General features: G+C 40.7%; 1 protein-coding gene across 1 annotated transcript in view; it reads right to left on the reverse strand.

Moving 5' to 3' along the window:
- Nucleotides 1-16,653, reverse strand: part of galnt16 (UDP-N-acetyl-alpha-D-galactosamine:polypeptide N-acetylgalactosaminyltransferase 16) — a 57,728-nt gene extending 41,075 nt beyond the window's left edge. Inside the window, exons 1-4 of the mRNA XM_028565749.1 lie at nucleotides 16,309-16,653; nucleotides 2,101-2,282; nucleotides 280-378; nucleotides 118-185 (exon numbers count right to left, since the gene is read on the reverse strand). Of these exons, the coding sequence (XP_028421550.1) occupies nucleotides 118-185; nucleotides 280-378; nucleotides 2,101-2,282; nucleotides 16,309-16,518 (559 nt within the window). The 5' untranslated portion in view covers nucleotides 16,519-16,653. The remainder of the gene's footprint in view (nucleotides 1-117; nucleotides 186-279; nucleotides 379-2,100; nucleotides 2,283-16,308) is intronic.
- Between the last annotated feature and the right edge of the window lie 3,368 nt (nucleotides 16,654-20,021).

A 20,021-nucleotide genomic window follows, 5' to 3' on the forward strand; every position in this document is an offset into this window, starting at 1 on the left:
CTCCTTGACTACCCAGAAACAATACAGAAGACAAACCCCTCAGTGTGCTGCTCAATGGCAGCTACACCTTGTGCCACAGCTTTCACCAGAAATACAAAACAACAGCCTGAAACTCACGGTCAGAGCTGAAGTCATCGATCAGGATTATTTCTTGAATCAGGGACGGAGGACTTCGCATCAGGACACTGAGAGGGAGAAAAACAGAGATGGAGATCAGAAAAACACGAGTGGGTGTCGTCGTTGCGGACTAATCGGGCCGCCTGTGTTCGACCTCGTTACCTTTTGATGGTGCGAAGGAGAGTAGAGCGAGCCTCGTTGTGGAAAGTGATGATGATACTGGTGGAGGGAAGGTCCGTGTCATAATTCAGAGACGCACACCTACAGGGAGAAGAATTTATCACACATTCATCACAGAGTAAGAGCAGGTCTACCTTCTTTCTCTTTCCAATTCACATGTAGGCGTTAAATTGGCACATCCGGCCCTTGAACACACACATACTGGGCAGCTGTTATTGGCAGCGGTGTCTTGTGGAGTTGCCTCAGCATTTGTTACTGTAGTGACATGGGAATATCTGGTTGCCAGGTAACAATTGTACAGATTTCTGAACCTCTGCTACCTGTTGCCAGGGGCTTTCAGGCCAGGCCAGAAGACATGCAGATGAACCATCCCACGCCACCTTCTCTGTTATTGTAAACCAACAAAATAATTGCTCATTTGTTTCTTGCCTCATAGTAAAGAAAAAAGGTTAAAGCTAAAACATATACACCGGGGGAGTCATTATAACAAGTTTGTATGATGCGTCCATTTGCTTTATTTGTAGTCTATATTTTCACGACGTTCCACTTCCGGGATTGCTCTCGGAGTTTTCTCTCGCAAGACTAAAACGACTTTTTAACGTACACATGTTCCACCAAAACAAGTCCCTTCCCGAGGCTATTTGGCAGCTATTTCCGCCTAGCGCCGCCCAAGACGATTGTGACTGGTTTAAAGAAATGCCAATAAACCAGAGCACGTTTCTCTCCCATCCAGGATTGCTGTGTGGGTCTGGCAATGTGAGACTACTTTATTTGTGACTGCATACCGGTATGTACTGATCACGACAGGATGCCATTTAAGATTATATTCATATTTGATTTGTTTTATAGTGTTTATTATTCTGCTCTGCTTATGACTCATATTGGTTCTTGTTGTATTATTTCTCAGTATTATATTACATATTATACAACAGGCTGTTACTGTAACAGAGCATGCACACTCAGCCAACCTCCTCTGCTTGTATACATACAGATTCAATAAAAGTTCATTATAGGTTGAGGGACAATTAGCAATATTTGTCAGCTACTGTACAAAGGAGGTCGGTCAATCCTATGTGATTCTTCTAAAGCCATATGACATCACTAAATATTCTGCTACAGGTACAGAGATACAGCAGGAAAACAGCTGAATTGTTTTCTATGTAAAGAGGAACAAATTGACCCTAACCAACAAGGACTTCCCGTATACACTGCAAAAGAGGTTGCTGAATGCTTGAAATTAGAACACAAGCTAATATGACACTCCCTTGTAGCAGTGCATATAATAAATGTCACTTACATGTATAGCAAGCAATAATAGTCACTTCAAAATTATAAACCATTATCAGAAAGTGTCTGACAAATACTAGGCCAACCTAAGTCAAAAATACCAATAAAATCCGCTGAGGAAGCGACACGTAATTTGGACTGTGTGTTGTGTTAATTTTTGTTCAAAATAAGCTAAAAATCATTAAAAAAAAGACACAAAAAGTTACAAGCAGCAATGTCACATACTTGTAGAGTCATTAAAATATTGTGTCTTTATCCAAATCCCTCACAAATGGACCCACAATCTTTTTTTTCATCCACTGTTTGAAACCAGGCGGAGAAAAAGATTGCCAGTTCTTCACGGATACAGCACAGAGGGAACCCAGCAGTCAGGACGCTCGGGTCAACTACCTTTTAAGTGTGCAAGACAGATTTTCCCAAACAACTCCAAATCCATCGTGCAAGATTAGTCCTCGATCTACTTGCGCGGCTCAAAGCAGGCAGGCCGACCTGGGTTGAGGCGTAAACCCTGCTCACCTGTAGTGCCGGGTGTCTCTGATGGCGCGCTCGCTGCCCAGCCGGTCGCTCTCCTGCAGGTTGAAGGCGTGATCTCGGTACGGGTCGTCCCCCGGCTTCAGCTGCTTCCCGGCCAGGTAGGCCTTCTCATCGAAGGCGCCCAGCAGCTGGCCCGGCTGCTCTGCCCGCGGGGGCTGGCTCACCTGCACAGGACACAACAAGCTGTTTTTACATAGGGGGCTGTGCAATCAGTTGGAATTTTAATCGCAATTGCGATTTCGGTTCCTAATGAGCACAAAAACGAGAAAAAAACGATTATTTAGCACATGACGTTTTGCAAGTAAACTCTTTTTTTGTCTTGTGTTCTGAATGAGAAAAGTATTAATAGGGAAATGTCACAGTTCATGGTGTTTGAACTGTTTCACTGTTTTTTTTTCTTCAATAATTGCATAACATCTTTCCAAAAGTTAATGTTTAATCGCTTTAAATAATCGTGATTAGACACTGACCAAAATAATCGTGATTATATTTTTTCCATAAACGAGCAGCCCTAGTTTACATCTTCACATCAGGGAAAAACAGGGATAAACACTGACGTCAAAATAGAAATAAATTATGAAAAACTCAAGTCAAGGAAAGAATAAAAGCTTGAAAATGAAGAATGCAGTGGGATTTAAATACACACACACACACACACACACACACACACACACACACACAATCCACTCCCTGTCGCACATGTCAACACACAGAGAGGTGCAAACAGCAGCACAAATTGGTTTTGGTGTCAACCCTCCACTCCTTTACTGTCACCCAACTCTTATTCTGCCACATCTATTATTACTGTGAAATGGGCATGCCACATCCTCATAAAGGGATGTTTGGTATGTTGTATTTAACTGTCGATCTATATGTTCTGAAAAAAAAAAGACAGCATTTCATATTCTAAATTTCACAGTTGATATTGAATACATTTCATTGACCAACTAAACCTTTACCAGAGGCAGAAACACAAATATTGTTTAAACATGATGTTCATGATTTCCCACGGGAGCTGTTGCGCTACGATTTTACCAATTTAAGGACCTCTCGTCCACGTTGGCATAAAAATTTAAATGGATTATACTTTATATTTTATTAGCACTGCATGTAATGATTAACTTTTTAGCATTGATTAATCTCTTGATTATCTTATAAAAAGTCAGAAAATAGTAAGAAAAACCTCAGCTTTATTTTCAAGAGCCCAAGGTGACATCTTCAATTGCTTGTTTTGTTTGACTAACAATCCCAAACCAGTTGATGTTACAGTACAAAGACTGTGCAATGTGGTTGAAAACAAGTAAGTGGACCTTGGAGTTTAATTTTCTTTACTTTTTTTGCCAAACTGCTACAGCTGTAACAAGTAATTTGAGGGAAAATTAATCTTTAAACTATTTTAAAAAGTGCAACAAAGACAAGCAAGAATAGGGAAGGCAAGGACAGCCTTTCTAATACTGAGGCCAATATGGAACGCAAAATAGATCTCCACAAATACAAAACTCTGCATCTTCAACTCCAGTGTTAAATCTGTTTTATTATATGGGGCAGAAACTTGGAGAACTACAAAAGCATCATCAAATAAGCTCCAATCATTCATTAACGGATGCTTACGACACAACCTGGAAATTTACTGGCCTAACATAATTACAAATGAAGAGCTCTGGCAAACCACACAACAAGAACAAATTGAAACCCAAATAAAACGCAGGAAATGGGGCTGGATCGGGCACACCTTCAGAAAACCACCCTCCAACACGACCAGACAGGCCTTAACCTGGAACCCACAAGGAAAAAGAAAGCCAGGAAGACCAAAAAACAGCTGGAAAAGGTCTGTCGAGGCAGAACTCAAGAAAGCAACAACATCGTGGAAGGAAGCAGAGAAGACCGCCCAACACCGAACCAGTTGGAGGAAGTTCATGAATGACCTATGCTCCCCAAAGAGCAAAAGGGTTTAAAGAAGAAAGATTTTAAAAGGTGCTCTAAGCAATGTCACGTGTTTAGGCTACAACAGGCTATCACATAGAGCAAACATCTCCTCACTATCTTCTAGCTACCTGTCCCCTGAACACACTGTAAAAAAACACGGTCTTTGTAGACAGCCCAGGCTCCACAAACGGCAACAAAAAAAAGAATTGTGCCAACCTGCACCACCAAACATAACAAACAGTGTTCCAGCGTTCAAGCCAGTAACCGACAAGAAGGATTTGGGAGTGGGGGTTGGGGTTTGAAAATACTTTGAACGTCAACAAAGAGTGACATCACCCAACATCGCTTAGACGCACCTTTATTGATTGATGCATCTTCAAGTAATTTTACCAGCAAAAATCTCAAACATTCTCTGCTTTCATCTTCTTTAATGGGATAGTTGCTTTTGTTATTATTATAATATCAGTGTAAATTGAATATCTTTGGATTTTGGGTTGGACGGGCAAGATGTCAGCTTCGACACTGGGAACTTGTGATGGGCAATGCCCATACTTTGACATTTTATAAACTAAACAATGGTAGAATAATCCACAATGAAAATACTTAACTACGTTAGTTGCAGCTAACAAACGAACAACAAAATCGTTGTCAAGGTCAAGAAGGTGCTTTCACGCTTCACAAAGATATTCAATTTATATCTATATGAGAAACAAGAAGCTATACAATTTTAGAAGCTGGAATCTTTGGTATTTTTTTCTTGATAAATGACTCAAAACGATGAATAAGTTATCAAAATTGTTGATTAAATTCCTGTTGATCAACTAATTGATTAACGGTAAATGGACTTACATAGCGCTTTCCTGCCTAAGCGAACAAAGGCCTTTACAATTCGACACGCATTCCCACACACATACTATTACCAAGGTGTTGGTCTGGCCGTTGAGGTTCAATGTCTTGCTCAAGGACACCATGTGGACAAAAGGAGCTAGGAAATCAAAAAAAAACCAAACCCTGAGATTAATGAACTCTCTCTTCCTCCTGAGCCTCAGCAGCCCTGATTAACCAATAAACTGTCTGAACAGTCTAAAAGCCATGTACAACAACTCCTCTGCTCTGGTGCTGCACTGCAATCCTGCTGCAACACTGCTCATCCGAGAATTAAACCACGTTCTTCTATTGCACTCACGTTTCAGCCAGTCTGGAGATTAAATGATTAAAATGTAAATGCTACTTTCTTATTCAGGTCACCGCCGTGTCGGCGCTAACAGGGCAAAATGGGATGGGCACTCATCAAATCAGAATACACAGCGTATTTAAAATCCTCCGTAATTAATGGGTTTACCCCGCAAGGAGCTTCAACGCTGCTGAGTGGGAGGTAAAAACAGCCAATGAATTCAGAAAACGAGATGAAAGTAGCTGTCATCAAACGGGAGCAACAGCAAGATGGACAGATGGGGCAATGTAAGGAGAAGGGAGAAAATGAAATGAAGGATGAAGCGTTGTGTTGCTTTAATACAGTAAAGGTCGGTGTAGCTGGAGGATTTATAAAAAAGCTCCTGACCAGATTCAGGTGAGAGTGACCTCATTTTCAGTCCCTCCGGGGGAGCAGTGTGAACATTTCAAGGTTTTCACACACAACCATGTCTACAGTGCACCGCTACAGAGAAAGTACTCTAGAGATGAATGTTGAGATCGCTGTGTTACCTCCAAAGGCAATAACTGTTCCTCTATAAAATGTTACAAAACTATCTTAAAAGACATGTGAGCTGCTGTTTTGCAACTATATATATATATACACACACACACTACCGGTCAAAAGTTTGGGGTCACTTAGAAATTTCCATTCCACTCCATTCCAGACAGAATACCAGCTGAGATCAGTTGCAATTTTTTTTTTTTTAATCAGGGCAGCAGTTTTCAGATTACATTATGTGCTTACATAATTGCAAAAGGGTTCTCTACTGTTGTAGAAAGAAGTGGCTGATCTTTAATGCAATATCTACATTGCCCATTATCAGCAACCATTCATCCAATGTTCCAAAGGTCCATTCTGTTTACTAATCTGATATCATTTTAAAAGGCTAACTGAGAAAACATTGGAGAACCCTTTTGACATTTCTAAGTGAGCCGGTAGTGTATCCCTTGTGTTGACTTTGGGTCAAATTGACCCGTTTTCAATTTTTGTTTTATATCAGAAAATATGGGACATAGAAATAAGTGCTGAAAATGTGTAAAAGAAAAATGTAACACTTTAAATCATTGGAAAAAGCAAAAACAAACTGTGAAAAAAGTTATAAAATAACAATAAATATATATATATATATATATATATATATATAATTTTTTATAGTGACATTCACATGTGTAAAGAATGCCTATAAGGTGGCATATCTAGTGAAAACAAAGGGTTGCAAATGGTTAATATTGCGAAACTAAATGAAACCAAATAATCCTTCTGCGCGCGCGCGCACACACACACACACACACACACACACACACACACACACACACACACACACACACACACACCTCAAAATGAATGCTAATGTTGCTCTGTGTCTGTTGAATGCTTAAAATTGTCAGTGGTGGAAAGTAACTAAGTACATTTACTCAACTACTGTGCTTAAATAAAATGTTGAGTTACTTAGAGGCAAATACTCCTACTTTTTACTCGGCTACATTTATTCAATAACTTAACTAGTTACTTACTGTAGATTCAGATTATTAGACCCAAAAAAATTAATTATGATGTATCATAATTAAAATAAGATTATATTGATACCATGGGGGAATTCATAAGCTACCCAGTAGAGTTTATACATTAATTACATTCTGCGTAATGAATACTTTTACTTTTGATACTTTATTTTGATACTAACACTTTTATGCATGACTTTTACTTGCAAAAGAGTATTGTCTACACTGTGGTACTGCTACTTTTACTTAAGAACTGAGTACTCATTACAACTCTGTAAACAGCTAACAGTTAACAGTTAGCTAGCTAACAAGTTCCACCATATTTATTTAAGTGACAAAATCAGTAAATGCAGGTTTAAATGGACCTGGCTTGTAGCTGATAAACATTTACTGTCTATTTCTGTGGTGAGGAAGTTAAGGGACTCTTTCATTCATCAAAAAAAGGATTATTTTATATAAAGGTTAGCTAGCTAACATAGAACACAAGCTAGCTAGTTAGTAGATAGGCTACATTCGCACTTTAACCTGAGCACTTTACGCACTTTTTGGGCTCAATAACACAAATTAACACTTTGTTTCAGTAAATGTAATCATCATACCTTGGTGACTGACGACGACCAATTTCCCACATGTGGGTAGAAAACACAGATTTAGGTTGTAAAAAGCATAACAAAAGGTACGTAGCTAAGCTAGCTAATATAAAAGGTTTTTACCTTATATGGACATAACTTTTGAAGGTATTAACGAGCTAGCTTGACAATGGCATGGCAACAGCCATTGACATATATAAAAGGCAACAGCCTACCTCTAATGCAACATTTTATTAAAGTGATAGGAACACAAAGCTTTTTAAAACACACCTGTATTTTTTTTCTATCCTTTTTTTTTTTTTTTTTTTTACAAATAACTAAACCACATGCTCTTTTACTTGCTGCTCTGAAATCAGATTTACCAACGTGTATTAAAACACATCTTTTAACTGTAGGCTACTGTAACAGTAACATGACCAGCTGATGCCAGTGCTGTGTGGGAAAAACGGATCTAATTAGTGCTGCTCTGTAAATAGCTGTCCCATATTTAGCACACTGCTGAGGAAAGTCTCTTATTTTCTCCCAGCTCTGTCAAGTCTTTCACACTCACATTATATCCGAAAACTATTTGCTAAAATATCACAAGCAGCAGATGGCCAACACATTCCCACGTCCAGGGGTAGACGGGAAGTTCAAAGACAAAATATGTTTATATTTGTATGTTGTTCTTGTCATGTTTCATTTGATTTCTCTATGTTTGGCTATTACCTGGAATTCTTAGTATTTTATAATAAGCCTATACTGTATTTTATGTCCACCTGTGAAGCACCTTGGGGCTCTTTGGTTTTGAAAGGTGCTAAATAAATATAGCTGACATTTACTCACTTGCACCCTAACCGGTTTAGCAGCAGCATTATAAAGCTCTTTTTAATCTTGTTTGAGAAAGTGATATACATATTAAGTTTGTTAAAAAGAATATGATCACTTTTTAAAAAAAATGTTATCTAGTTTTATTTAAAAAAAAAAAAGAATGAGATACAGCTCCACCAAATCTAACCTGTATGGTGTAATAGCAGGCAAAGCAATACACAAGGACTCAGTCTCCACTCTGCCACTCATTTTATGCAACATTTTATCACTCATTCGAGGAAAAACCTATACACAGCCACGAAACGCATGGTGGAATTAAGACTATACCTATGATTTCCTATGATTATTTTTAGAGCAAAGGTGCACATTTAAAGCTATTTTTTAAAACCATAATCATATAATCAAAACCTGTTTATTAGTATTCTCCAAATTGCCTTGGACTAGACACTAGCAGGACTACAAGCTTATACTGTATGTATCTAATTTATCTTCTCTAACTGCAACAAAGAGCACCGACATGGTGGCTGGGTTGGAACAGTGGTAGAGCGGGCGCACATATACTGAGAGGTTCATGCCCCGACGCAGAGGTCCAGGGTTTGAATCCGACCTGTGACAACTTCCTGCATGTCTTAGCCCTCTCTCTCTCCCCTTTCTCACCTAACTGTCCTGTCAAAAAATTAAAGGCGGAAAAGCCCAAAAAAATTATCTATAAAAAAAAGAGCACCAACATGACCGAGTCCAGCTATGAACTAGAAATCATTTTAAATAAATAAAAAGTTGCGATGTGGTTAGTTACTCTCATCCATCGTCACATTATAATGAACAGTGAACACAGCTAAGCCATTTTTTCCACCGTTCATCAGAGCCACTCACACCAGCCACATAAAATAGCAAAGAGGTTTTATTAGAAGCTCTTTCCCAAATTGTGTATTTTATATCCCTTGGTAATCTGCCAGTATCATGACTAAATATTAAATGCTACAAAGAAAATGTTACTCCGTGGATAATAAGACAAAAATAACAGAAGGCACTCCGAGGCTTGGCCCACTGAATTAAATATGAATCTCGTCTGGAAGATGAACACAGTCTGCTGGCTCCTTCAAGCCGACTCAAAAGACAAAATCACATACAAGTCAAATGTGCCCGATAGGCTGGAGATAAAGGCCTGCCTGCTGTGGCTCGGAGGCTGCGATGACAGACGACTGTCGCACAGAGGACACAAGACGGTTTACATGTTATCTTACGCCATAGTTTCTGTAATGTTTCAAGTTGACGCTTCCCTTAGCAAGTTTTTATTTTTATTTTTTGCATAGCAAACCAACAGCTAACAGGGATTCATACGACAAACACAAACAAGTTAAATTGCAAAAATGTGTGATGAGTTATTCTAACCTCTTTAACCTTACTGACCTGCCAGTGGGTCAGTCAATACAAACTCATGCTGTGCAGCTACATTTTGTTCAAACTTGCAAAACTTTAATTATAAATTGTAGTGGAGATCCCAAAGTTTCCAGCAATACTACATATGTCAGACTTAACTTTGAAGGAGTGTGCAAAAAAAAAAAAAAAAAAAAAAAAAAAAAAAAAAGATGCACAACACATCTACAATATTTTAATTTGGTGGGTTAGTTTTGAATATTTCACTCACTGCAATCCAAACGCTGAATGGAAATAAAAGGGGCAAACTTGATGTAGGCAAACACATGGAGAAGGAACTTAATCGATCAGCATGAATGAGACGCAGTCAGCCGGCTGGCAGTTAAAGCAGAGCATTTAGTCATTTTATTTATTATTATTCATATATTCAGATTCTTTGCGTGCCTCGGTCAGCGTATGTGTGTGTTTTTTCTCTGCAACGAGATAACAAAAACTAACAATAAATCAAAACATGGACATAAATTGCGTGCGTTAAGGACAATCGAAAAAACCATATGGACATCAACTCACAGGACGGAAACATCATGGTTACCAAAGGGAGGAAGGCAGGATAAATAGCCTCTGATTGGGCTGATTGATTGCACCTGAAGGGGGCGGTTCCTTCCCCATGCAGTAGCGTTGGGTTAAACGTGCGTTCACGGACATCGGAAAAAACATTTTTCCCAGTGAAAACGTCACCATTCACGTCACTTCATTCACGTCACTTCATTCAGGAATCAGAGGTGGGAAACTGGGGCTGGATTTTGAACAGAGTTTCCCAGTTGGTGACGCGTTGTTGACAGCTGACGTTTGATGTAGTCGACTTTGGTTCACTGAACATATTTCAATGACAATAAACTGTTTATTGTGGACAAACGCCTCTGCCAGGAAACATACACAGACATAACGTGTTTGAAATTATTCATAAATAGGCCTATGTATAAAAAAAAACAACACCTGATGCTGTAGGCTACAGCCAACAGTTGGCGGCAGTCATGCAACAAGTTGTTATGCCAAACGCCAATATAACAGAAGAAGAAGAACACGCATCCCGACCATGTGAACGCTGGCATTCGAAAAAACAACGTAATCACGGGGGGGCGGTCCCTGATATTCCCGGGTGGCATGAACGCACCATTAACCTCCCTGCCACAGGTGTGTACTGTACGTCAGGTGGCCTCTGTTTGGGGACTTTTAACACTTGATGTTAAGTGTTTAAATTCAGAGGCTTTCACAGGTCTACTTTCATTCCACTAAACTTCAAGATAACTTACCCGACAGTATTTACAGTTGTAATGAAACTTCTCCTTGACACACATGAATGCATTAATTGTGATAGGATAAACAAAGATAGCTTAGAATTAAGTAATTAAAGGGTAACTACTGGTTTTTTTCAACCTGGACCCTAGTTTTCTATGTTTTTGTGTCTCCAGTATTAAGCGAGATCACTGCAGTTGGCAGCGGCGAAACAAGCTACAATCTAAGTTAATAGGGCAATTGTGCAGCTTGTATTTACCATCACAAAAATGCTCGTTTTGCCGCTGACAGGCTCAGATTAATATTCTAAGTGGAAAAAAACGGTAGTTACCCTTTAAAGTACATTCTGCTTTTGTAATAAATGCAGGACTTTTACTTTCTGGTGTATGTTTATGTTGTGGTATTGCTTCTTTTACTTATGATAAAGGTCCAATGTGTAGGAATTTCTCCCATCTAGTGTTGAGATCACATGTCGCAATCAACTCTCTCGCGCCGCGCAGTTCAAAGTACGTATTACAGCTACGGTAGCCTTCACGCTTCAAAAAGCCGGTCTCTTGCTCTTTTCAATATTCTTTTTCTTTTTCTTTTTCTGGGCGAAAAAAAAGAAGTTGGATTTTGAATACTTGTGGTCCTCCATGTTTCCTTCTTCAAACTAGCCGGGGCGCGGGAAGCTACGATACCCGTTAGCAGCATTAGCAGCACCTGTGAGTTTATCATGTGACAGCGAAAACGTGAAAGGCGGCTAACGTATTTCAAGATGGAGCACGAATATGGAGCGTCTACCCCAGTTCATGCGAACGCAAATGTAAAATTTCAAGCCAAAAGGAATACTTGGAATTGATGATGGAGGTAAATGTTCATGAAAAAGGACAAGTTTGTGAACGGGCAACACAGATTTTGATAATGAACAACTAAACACGTTACACACTGGACCTTTAAAGGATCTGAATAATTCTTCCACAGCTGTTTCTATTTTCTCAACTAATGGACATAAAGACTTGGTGCCAGATAAAGATACATTTACAAGATTATTGCATTCGAATGATTAGAAACTGACATGAATCAAAGCTTACGTGACAAAAGGAGACGATGTGTTACCATGCAGTCGCCAAGCATTAACAGTAATACATTCAAGGCTTGTATGTATTACTGTAATGGAAAATATAGCTAATGCTCTTTCAGACAAGGTTGTTAACGGCACATTTAACCCAATTCTCTTGTGAAGTGTTTATAGGGTCACGTTTTGAATCGGAAAAACTGTTGCTAGGTTAGTCAGAAAAAAGTCTGTAGCCTTCTGAAAACTACAGTACAGTACAGATAACAACATGTTGTATAACCTTTACAGTGAGTGGTGTCCGTCCTGGAAAACACAACTTGACCACACAGGACTGTTACCAAGTGACGAGCTGATTAGCTGGATGTGGATCAGCTGTTTACAACATGTCCACAGCTGACGTTTGGGAGCCATGGCAACAGATGTGCTGATTACTGCCCATGTTAAAAATCGCGTTCGACTGACAACACACTGTTACCGTGGAAAAGAGACGGGGAAATTAGACCACTCGACGCAGGAAAGTGGAGCCAGTGCAGACAGATTTCACAGATGATGTCATCAGAGAATGAAATGTTGCTAATGAACGGGCTTATGGGAAAAGAACGAGGGAGAGAAAGAGGGAAGAGAGGAACGGGGAGAATAGGGGGAGTGAGGTAAGGGCATACTGTAAGGTAAGCTATGAATGAAAAAAAAGAAACAGAAAGAGAGAAGGGCGGGGCAAACCAATAAAAGGAAGAAAAGAAGCAATTGATGAAAGAAAGAAAGAAAGAAAGAAAGAAAAGGAAATAATGAAGAAAGGGACGAAGGAGGTAAGAAAGAAAAAAATAAGGGAGGACAGAAGAGAAAGACAGAATGATAAAAAAAGAACAAAAATTAGAAAACAGAGAAGGCTGGATAGAGGGGTAAAAAAGAAAGAAAAGGGTAAAATAAATAGAAATAGAGGGAAGGACAGAATGACAATAAAGACCAAAAGAAAGGAGGTAGAGAATAAAAGGGATGGAAATGCAGAGGGAAAGAAGAGGAAGAAAGAAAGACGAAAAGAGATGCAAAGATGCAAGAAAGACAGGACAGAAGGAAGTAAAGAAACTAAGGGCGAAACGATTAGAAAACTAGGAAATATAGAAGGATAGAAAAATAGAAAAAGAAAGAAAAGGGTAAAAGAAAAGGAACAGGGAAAGACAGAGGGCTAAAAGGACATAAAATAGGGAAGGAAGGGAAGAAGGGAGATTGAAGGACAGAGGGTTGATAGGAAGAAACAAAGATGAGGATGGGCAGAAGGAAAAAGGAAATAAAAAGGGTAGATGGCCAAAAAGAAGGAAAGAAAGTATAAAGGACAGAAAATAAGGTAGGGAAGAAGCAAAGAGCCACAGATAGATGGATGGATGGATGGATGGATGGATGGATGGGATGGATAGATGGATAGATGGATAGATGGATAGATGGATAGATGGATAGATAGATAGATAGATAGATAGATAGATAGATAGATAGATAGATAGATAGATAAATTAGCAGTACACAAACAAACAAAAAAGAACAGAGAATAGTACAATTCTTAAAGGAAGAAGGGAAGGATTTAAAAATGAAGGAATGAAGGAATGAAGGAACAGAATGACAGAAGTAAGCTGGGGGAGTAACAGAAGGGTGGGCAGAACTAAAGAAAGAAAGAAAGAAAGAACGAAAGGAGTTAGGAAGGAAAGGACCGAATGACAAAAGTAAGCTATAGGGGAGTAAGGGCAGGGTGGGCAGAACTAAAGAAAGAAAGAAAGAAAGAGAGAAAGAAAGAAAGAAAGCCATTCCCCCGAGTGAAGGCCCTCACTAGTGTGTGCGGCTGGACCGCTGGACTGCGTAGTGGCGAGGCGAGCTGGCGGCCTGCCAGCTGCAGGTCCCGTTACCAGAACCAGGTCCAGCCAGCCAGATCTCAGCGTGGTGACGAAGAGGAGCGACCCCGCTGAGCAAACCAAACATTCCAAAAGAAGAAGAAGAAAAAAAAAAGCTCTACTGGGTAACACCGGAACCCACAGCCCACGGTTCAAAGGACCATCTGATTAGAGGTGGTTCACCAGCAGAGAAGGTATCTCTCTCTTTCTTTCTTTTTTTTTTTTTTTTTTTTACTTACAATCAAACACACAACGGTTATTCAAAGTGCTTCCATATTTGTTTACATGCATCTTCACATCATCACCATATTGTTGGCCTGCACACACACACACACACACACACACACACACACACACACACACACACACGCTGATGCAGAACACACTTTCCTCTTCTTTAGACACAAGGTGACCGCGTAGGTAGGCCTGAGAGCCTGAACGCCACATCAGCTCCACCGTTTGGCATTTGCCCCGTGAATTATTAAATCCCGTGAACGTCGTTTTAATCATGAATCTGCTGCTGCTGCTGGAGCGAAACATCCGGACATGTTGGCACACACACTCGGCCACAGCTGAGACTATTTTATTGGCCTAGTGAATTGTGATTAAACAACAGTCCCTGTCTCCCAGTTGGATATGCATATTTAATTAAATTGTTGGGTTTTTTTTGTGCTTTGGTTTGGAGTGACAGTAGCAGTAACAGCTGCAGAGGGCAAACAGCTCAATTCAGGAACAGGAGAGAACTGAGTCACGTTTTTGGACTAAAAGTCTTATCTTAACTGGAGTTAACTCTCACTTTTACATCAAATGATCTCGCTGTCTCACAGATTCATCCTATCAGGTGGAGAAGTTGGGTACACTCTTTTTTTTTATTATCATTGGGTTATTCTGTTAACCATTGTGTTGTCCTTCTGGGTGAAAATGAACCCTTTTTTTTGACATCTTTGTCACTTATTTTGCTGTTTTGTTTTCAACGTTTTTGTAGCACTGTTCCACGTTTTCGGCGCTCCCCCCACTACCCCCCAGAGTACACTAACAACAACTTATTACCACTATTTTTGGAATTTCTGGTCACTAAACCTTATATGGCCTAGGCAATTATATCTAACTTTTGAGTTTGAAAAAAAGCAGAAAGTATGAATTATTTGGACTAATATTTAAGATCGGAGGATGTTGATGGATAATCCCAGACTGTCAAAATTGAATCACAATAATGCTATGAAATTGAATAAAACTCCCAAAAGCCAATGATAGTAGAGAACTGATCCTTAATTGGACTTGTGAAGAGCGTTTCGCGGTCCGTTTGGTTGAAAGAAATCCAAATTTTCTGCTACAGAAACTTAAAAAAAAAACGGGTCAAATGTGACCTGAAGACAACATGAGGGTCAACGCAGTCAGATAAGCATCCAGATCATTTAGTCAAGAACGTGTCAAACTGATGTGAACATTGCCAATCCCAAGTCCCAACTGTCCAAATCTTCACATTTTAGAAGCTGGAAAACCACAACGAAAAAAGTTCATTTTTCTTTCTTTCTATAGGCTACATGACTGAAATCACCATTGATCAATTGTCTGTCAACGGACGAACACTTACATCCTGCAGCACCACCACCATACACAGTTCACTGTATCTCTGGTTAAAGGACTAAAAGCACAAGCTACAGGTCTTTGCATCTCTTTCCACTTAATGCATCAGAAACCCCCGCAGCCAAGTAGACCACATCTCCTAATCTGAGCTGGCGTGGACCCAGCTACAGTCCCAGCATTGCACACACCGTTCAGACTGTGTGTGTGTGTGTGTGTGTGTGTGCGCGCCGTGTTGCAACCTGGATAAGTTATGCTGCATGCCAAGCCTGACGGCCACCACACCTACAGTTACAGTGTTTAACCAGAGGTTAGTGTTCATTCCTCCGGCGCATACAGGCAACAGCAGGCGGATACAGACCTGAGCCGACAGAAACAAGGCCTTTAATGACAGACCCAGGGGTGCACAGGCGATTGAGCAAAGATGCCTCCTCTTGTGCCCCGTGCGAGCTGAAAGCCTGTTACCCCCTTCCACCTCGCATCATGTGCATTTCAAGAGAGCTCTCAGCATAGTGTGGTTTATGGGCTATAGCCCTACGAGGTGTTTTGCGCACGACGCACACAGACTTATGGAAAGCCTCTTACGTGTGCTTGAGGTCCTACCGGGCTCGGGGAAGGCGCGGGGAGAAACATGCAGCAGGCAGCTTGTAGCCTAGAACAACTAGAATATAACGGTGCGTGGCTGCACGGGATGCGTGTTAAAGCCATACGTGTTCGTGAACGCAACGTATTCCCGCTGTGACACCCAGCTGTGCATCATTATTACCACCTCCATCACCACCACCACCACCGTCCTCATCATCACCCCAGGTTACACACACACACACACACACACACACACACACACACACACACACACACACACATCAACATGCAGCACACACTCTCCTGCAGCGACAGCACCGCGCTCTCCTCTCCTCTCCCCTTTCTCTCCCCCAGCCCCCCCCCCCCCTCCCTCATCCCCGCGCTCACTCACTATCAGCGGGATGGTCCTGTCGTCCCGGTGGATCTCCAGCCGACCGGGGACCACCTTCTGACCATGGCCCCTGGCGCGGGTCTGCGACGCCGACGACGACGGCGACGACGACGACGACTGGGGCTTGTTGTCCTGCCACAGGTAATAAAACGTACCCAGGATCCACGCAACGGTCAGAATCGCGATGGCGTTGGCCCGTATCCTGCGCATGGTGAGCCCATACGGAGGGGCTCTGGAGGCGAGCCCGGCTGGTTCAGGTCCGTCCTCGAGGAGAAGGTGCAGTGCAGCCTCCCTCCCTCGCCGCCGGTGATGCGTTTGAGTCGCGGCGCAGACAGACTGCTTCTCTCTCTCTCTCTCTCTCTCTCTCTCTCTCTCTCTCTCTCTCTCTGTGTGCTCTTCTGCCGGAGCGCTGCCTCTCTCTCTGCTGGGATTTGCGCACTGACAGAGCCACGGTCCTAGCGCCGAGTCACACACACACTACTGTACAACAGGGGTGAGTTACTTAATACTTTGAGTGCTTCCATTTTCTGATACTAATACTGATACTGTAATACTGTACTTTTTGTTGTTGAAATATTGTAGGCTACTCTTTACTCCACTTAATCAATGACAGCTTTAGTTACAAGTTACTTTACAAATAAAGATTTTTGCACAGAAAAACACATGTAGTTTGTGGCCGGGTTGGTTCACTGGGTAAAGCAGGCACACGTATACCGAGAGGTTTATACCTCGACGCAGAGGTCCGGGATTCGAATCCAACCTGTGACGATTTCTTGCATGTCTCCCCCCTTTCTCACCTAGCTATCCTGTCGATTAAAGGTGGAAAAGACCAAAAAAATGATCTTTCAAAAAACAATATAATATATATATATATAATATAATGAAAGTATCCAACAATATATGGACCTACAACTCCATCTGAAATGATTAGACCAGTGGTTCTCAAACTTTTTTTCAATAATGTTCCCCTTCTGAATTGTTTCTTTAAGCCAAGTAGACCAGCGCTAATCATTTTTGGTAGAAGAAAAGGTCTATATAAAGAGGAACAGTACAGCGCTGTCAGCAATAGATTTACTAAACAACAGCCTTGGAACTGAAAAAAAAAAACATTTAAATGCTGATGAAAAAGGAGACAAAAACTATATAAAAAAAGGACAAAACTTTGGAAAAAGATGGTACAAAGAAGGAAGAAAGGAAGGCAAGAATAGGTCGAAAATAGTATCAAAAACGTCAAAAAACAGTGACATAACTTCGAATAAAAGCGAAACTTGTAAAAAAGTAGGACAGTAGAAGGAAGGAAGGCAAGCAAGAATAGGTCCAAAGAAGGAGACACAAATGTCACGTTTTTGGTAGGAAAAGAAAAAAGTCAACATAAAGAGGAACAATGTTCTGGACAACAGCATTAACTATTAAACATTTTGTTAAATATCTCACGTACCCCCCTGCGGTCCTCCAAAGTACCCCTAGGGGTACACGTACCCCCATTGGAGAAACACTGGATTAGACCATTAAACACTTAGCTGACTGACATTTCTACAATGGGAGGACTTATCTGCATTGAGGACTTTTACTTTTAATACTTTAAGTACATTTTCCTGATGACAGTTATTTACTTTTACTGAAGTACCATTTTCAATGCAGGACTTTCACTTGGAACAGAGTGGTTTTTTTTTTACAGTATGGTATTAGTACTTTTACTTAAGTAAAGGATCTGAATACTTCTTCCACCGCTGCCTGGTACACTTTACAATCCTCAGGCTCCGCTGTGAACAGTTTCAACAGGGACTATTTCTTCTGTAAAAGTAAGTTTTCAATGAAAACTGACATTAAAACCTGGACTAGTTCAACTAAAACAACCTGCCTGTGTTAGAAACCACAACATATGCTAATATCAGTGACCCAACCCTTTCATTTCTTCCATACTGCTCCCCCTGCAGCTGGAATCTGCGACGGATTTCTCCTCCCTGTACAAGAAGACTCATTATTCTGCCTATATGCATTTTAAATTATACATTTAAATTAAGAGCCTGCAGCTCGCACCGAGCAAATTAAGCGGCTGAATTGATCATGAAGAAAAAAAAATCGAAGGCTTTGCAGTCTTTGAACACCAGCATAATGAATATTCAGCTCCTCCTGAGTTCCTTCTGGATCTGCACAGACGACCTCTGACACTATGACTTATTCTGTGTACGAATAAATCAGAGCCGTGACGAAGAAAAGTCTGACTATATTAGACTGAGAGGACCCCCCTCTCTCCAAAATCCATAACGGCCTTTAAACGGCTGCACAGAGCAGCGCCGAAATCAGAGCAGAGCAGTAACACCCCAGAGGCATAGCAGAGCTGAGGAGGCTGAAATATTCTCATCTTATAAGAAACATGAAAACAGCCCACAGCATGAGCTCATCCAACTCCACCTAACAGCTATATACCGTGCGTGTGTGTGTGTGTGTGTGTGTGTGTGTGTGTGTGTGTGTGCGAGCGTGTGAGGGGCGTCCACACAGCTGGGCCGACCACCACAACATCAGGAAAAAAAGGAATGCCAAGTTTTCCCTCATCAGTAACAAAAAGGAACCAAAAGGAACCTGATCCAGAGTCAGTGGGCGGGGGGGTGGGGGGAGAAGCAACACTGCTTACAATCGATGAAGAGAGAATCCATCTGTGATGCATTCAAGCTCAACTTCCTTGTTGTCATATGCACACAGCGCTTACATAGGAGCAGTCATTGGCAATGGCCGTTTTTGGATCTCAGGCTCCATTTGAGAAACACTGCTCTAACATTACTCATTAAAATATGTTTTTAAAGAAAATCACACAAGTACAACATAAAAAACTAGAGAATCGGAGAAATCGTTTTTTTGTGATAAAACAGTCACTTTAACTGGTTTATGTAACTTTGCGTTTAAATGACATACATCCTACTGTTTTTTTAACAAAAGCGAAATAGGAGTGTGGTGTTTTAAAGACGTGAGCTTTTATGATGCGTGGGGAGTAATGAAAGACGCTATGCAATATGGGAAATGTAGGAGCCGCTGTTTTTGGAGCTTAGGGATAAAAATCAGGGTTTCTCGGGCTGCACTGATTTCATTTGAACCATTCTTTTTGTTAATCCGTCTCTTATGATTCCCCAAACTTTATGAAAGTGCAATACTAAGTTGCTGGAGTTCCACCTTTAAATATACACATTTGGGAGTCAGCTGCTGAAATGAAAGGTGACGTTTGATTGTGATCGAAAAGTTAGCCTAAGCAAGAGCTGCACCTGTAGGAATTTTTTTCTAATGTGCTGAATTTGGATATGATTACTGAATGTTAGAGCCAAAATTTTGAATCTAGAAAGAAGCCTTTCCTTTTAAAAATGAAAGGAGCACATTTAGCCAAAAGTATGAACAGTACAATGTAGTAGGCTGTAGAATGTAAGTAAGTAATTCTGTGACATTGGATGTCAAATATAGAGAAATATGGGGCAATGAGAATGCACGTGGACACTGTAAAGGAGAACAGGACCAACATATAGCCTCAGTTATATGAATGATATCTTCACAACTCAATAGAACAACTTTTACATTTACTGTTGATGTTTTTGGATTGCTTAAAAATTCCTTTTTTCATACCAAACTCCTTAGCTGCTAAAACATATTCATGTGACACGTTGTTGCCAACATTTCACCAGTTATTGTCAGGAAGAAGAAGATGCAACGGCAAGCGACACAGTAGG

This window comes from Perca flavescens, chromosome 20 (assembly GCF_004354835.1).
Source record: "Perca flavescens isolate YP-PL-M2 chromosome 20, PFLA_1.0, whole genome shotgun sequence".
Lineage (NCBI taxonomy): Eukaryota > Metazoa > Chordata > Actinopteri > Perciformes > Percidae > Perca > Perca flavescens.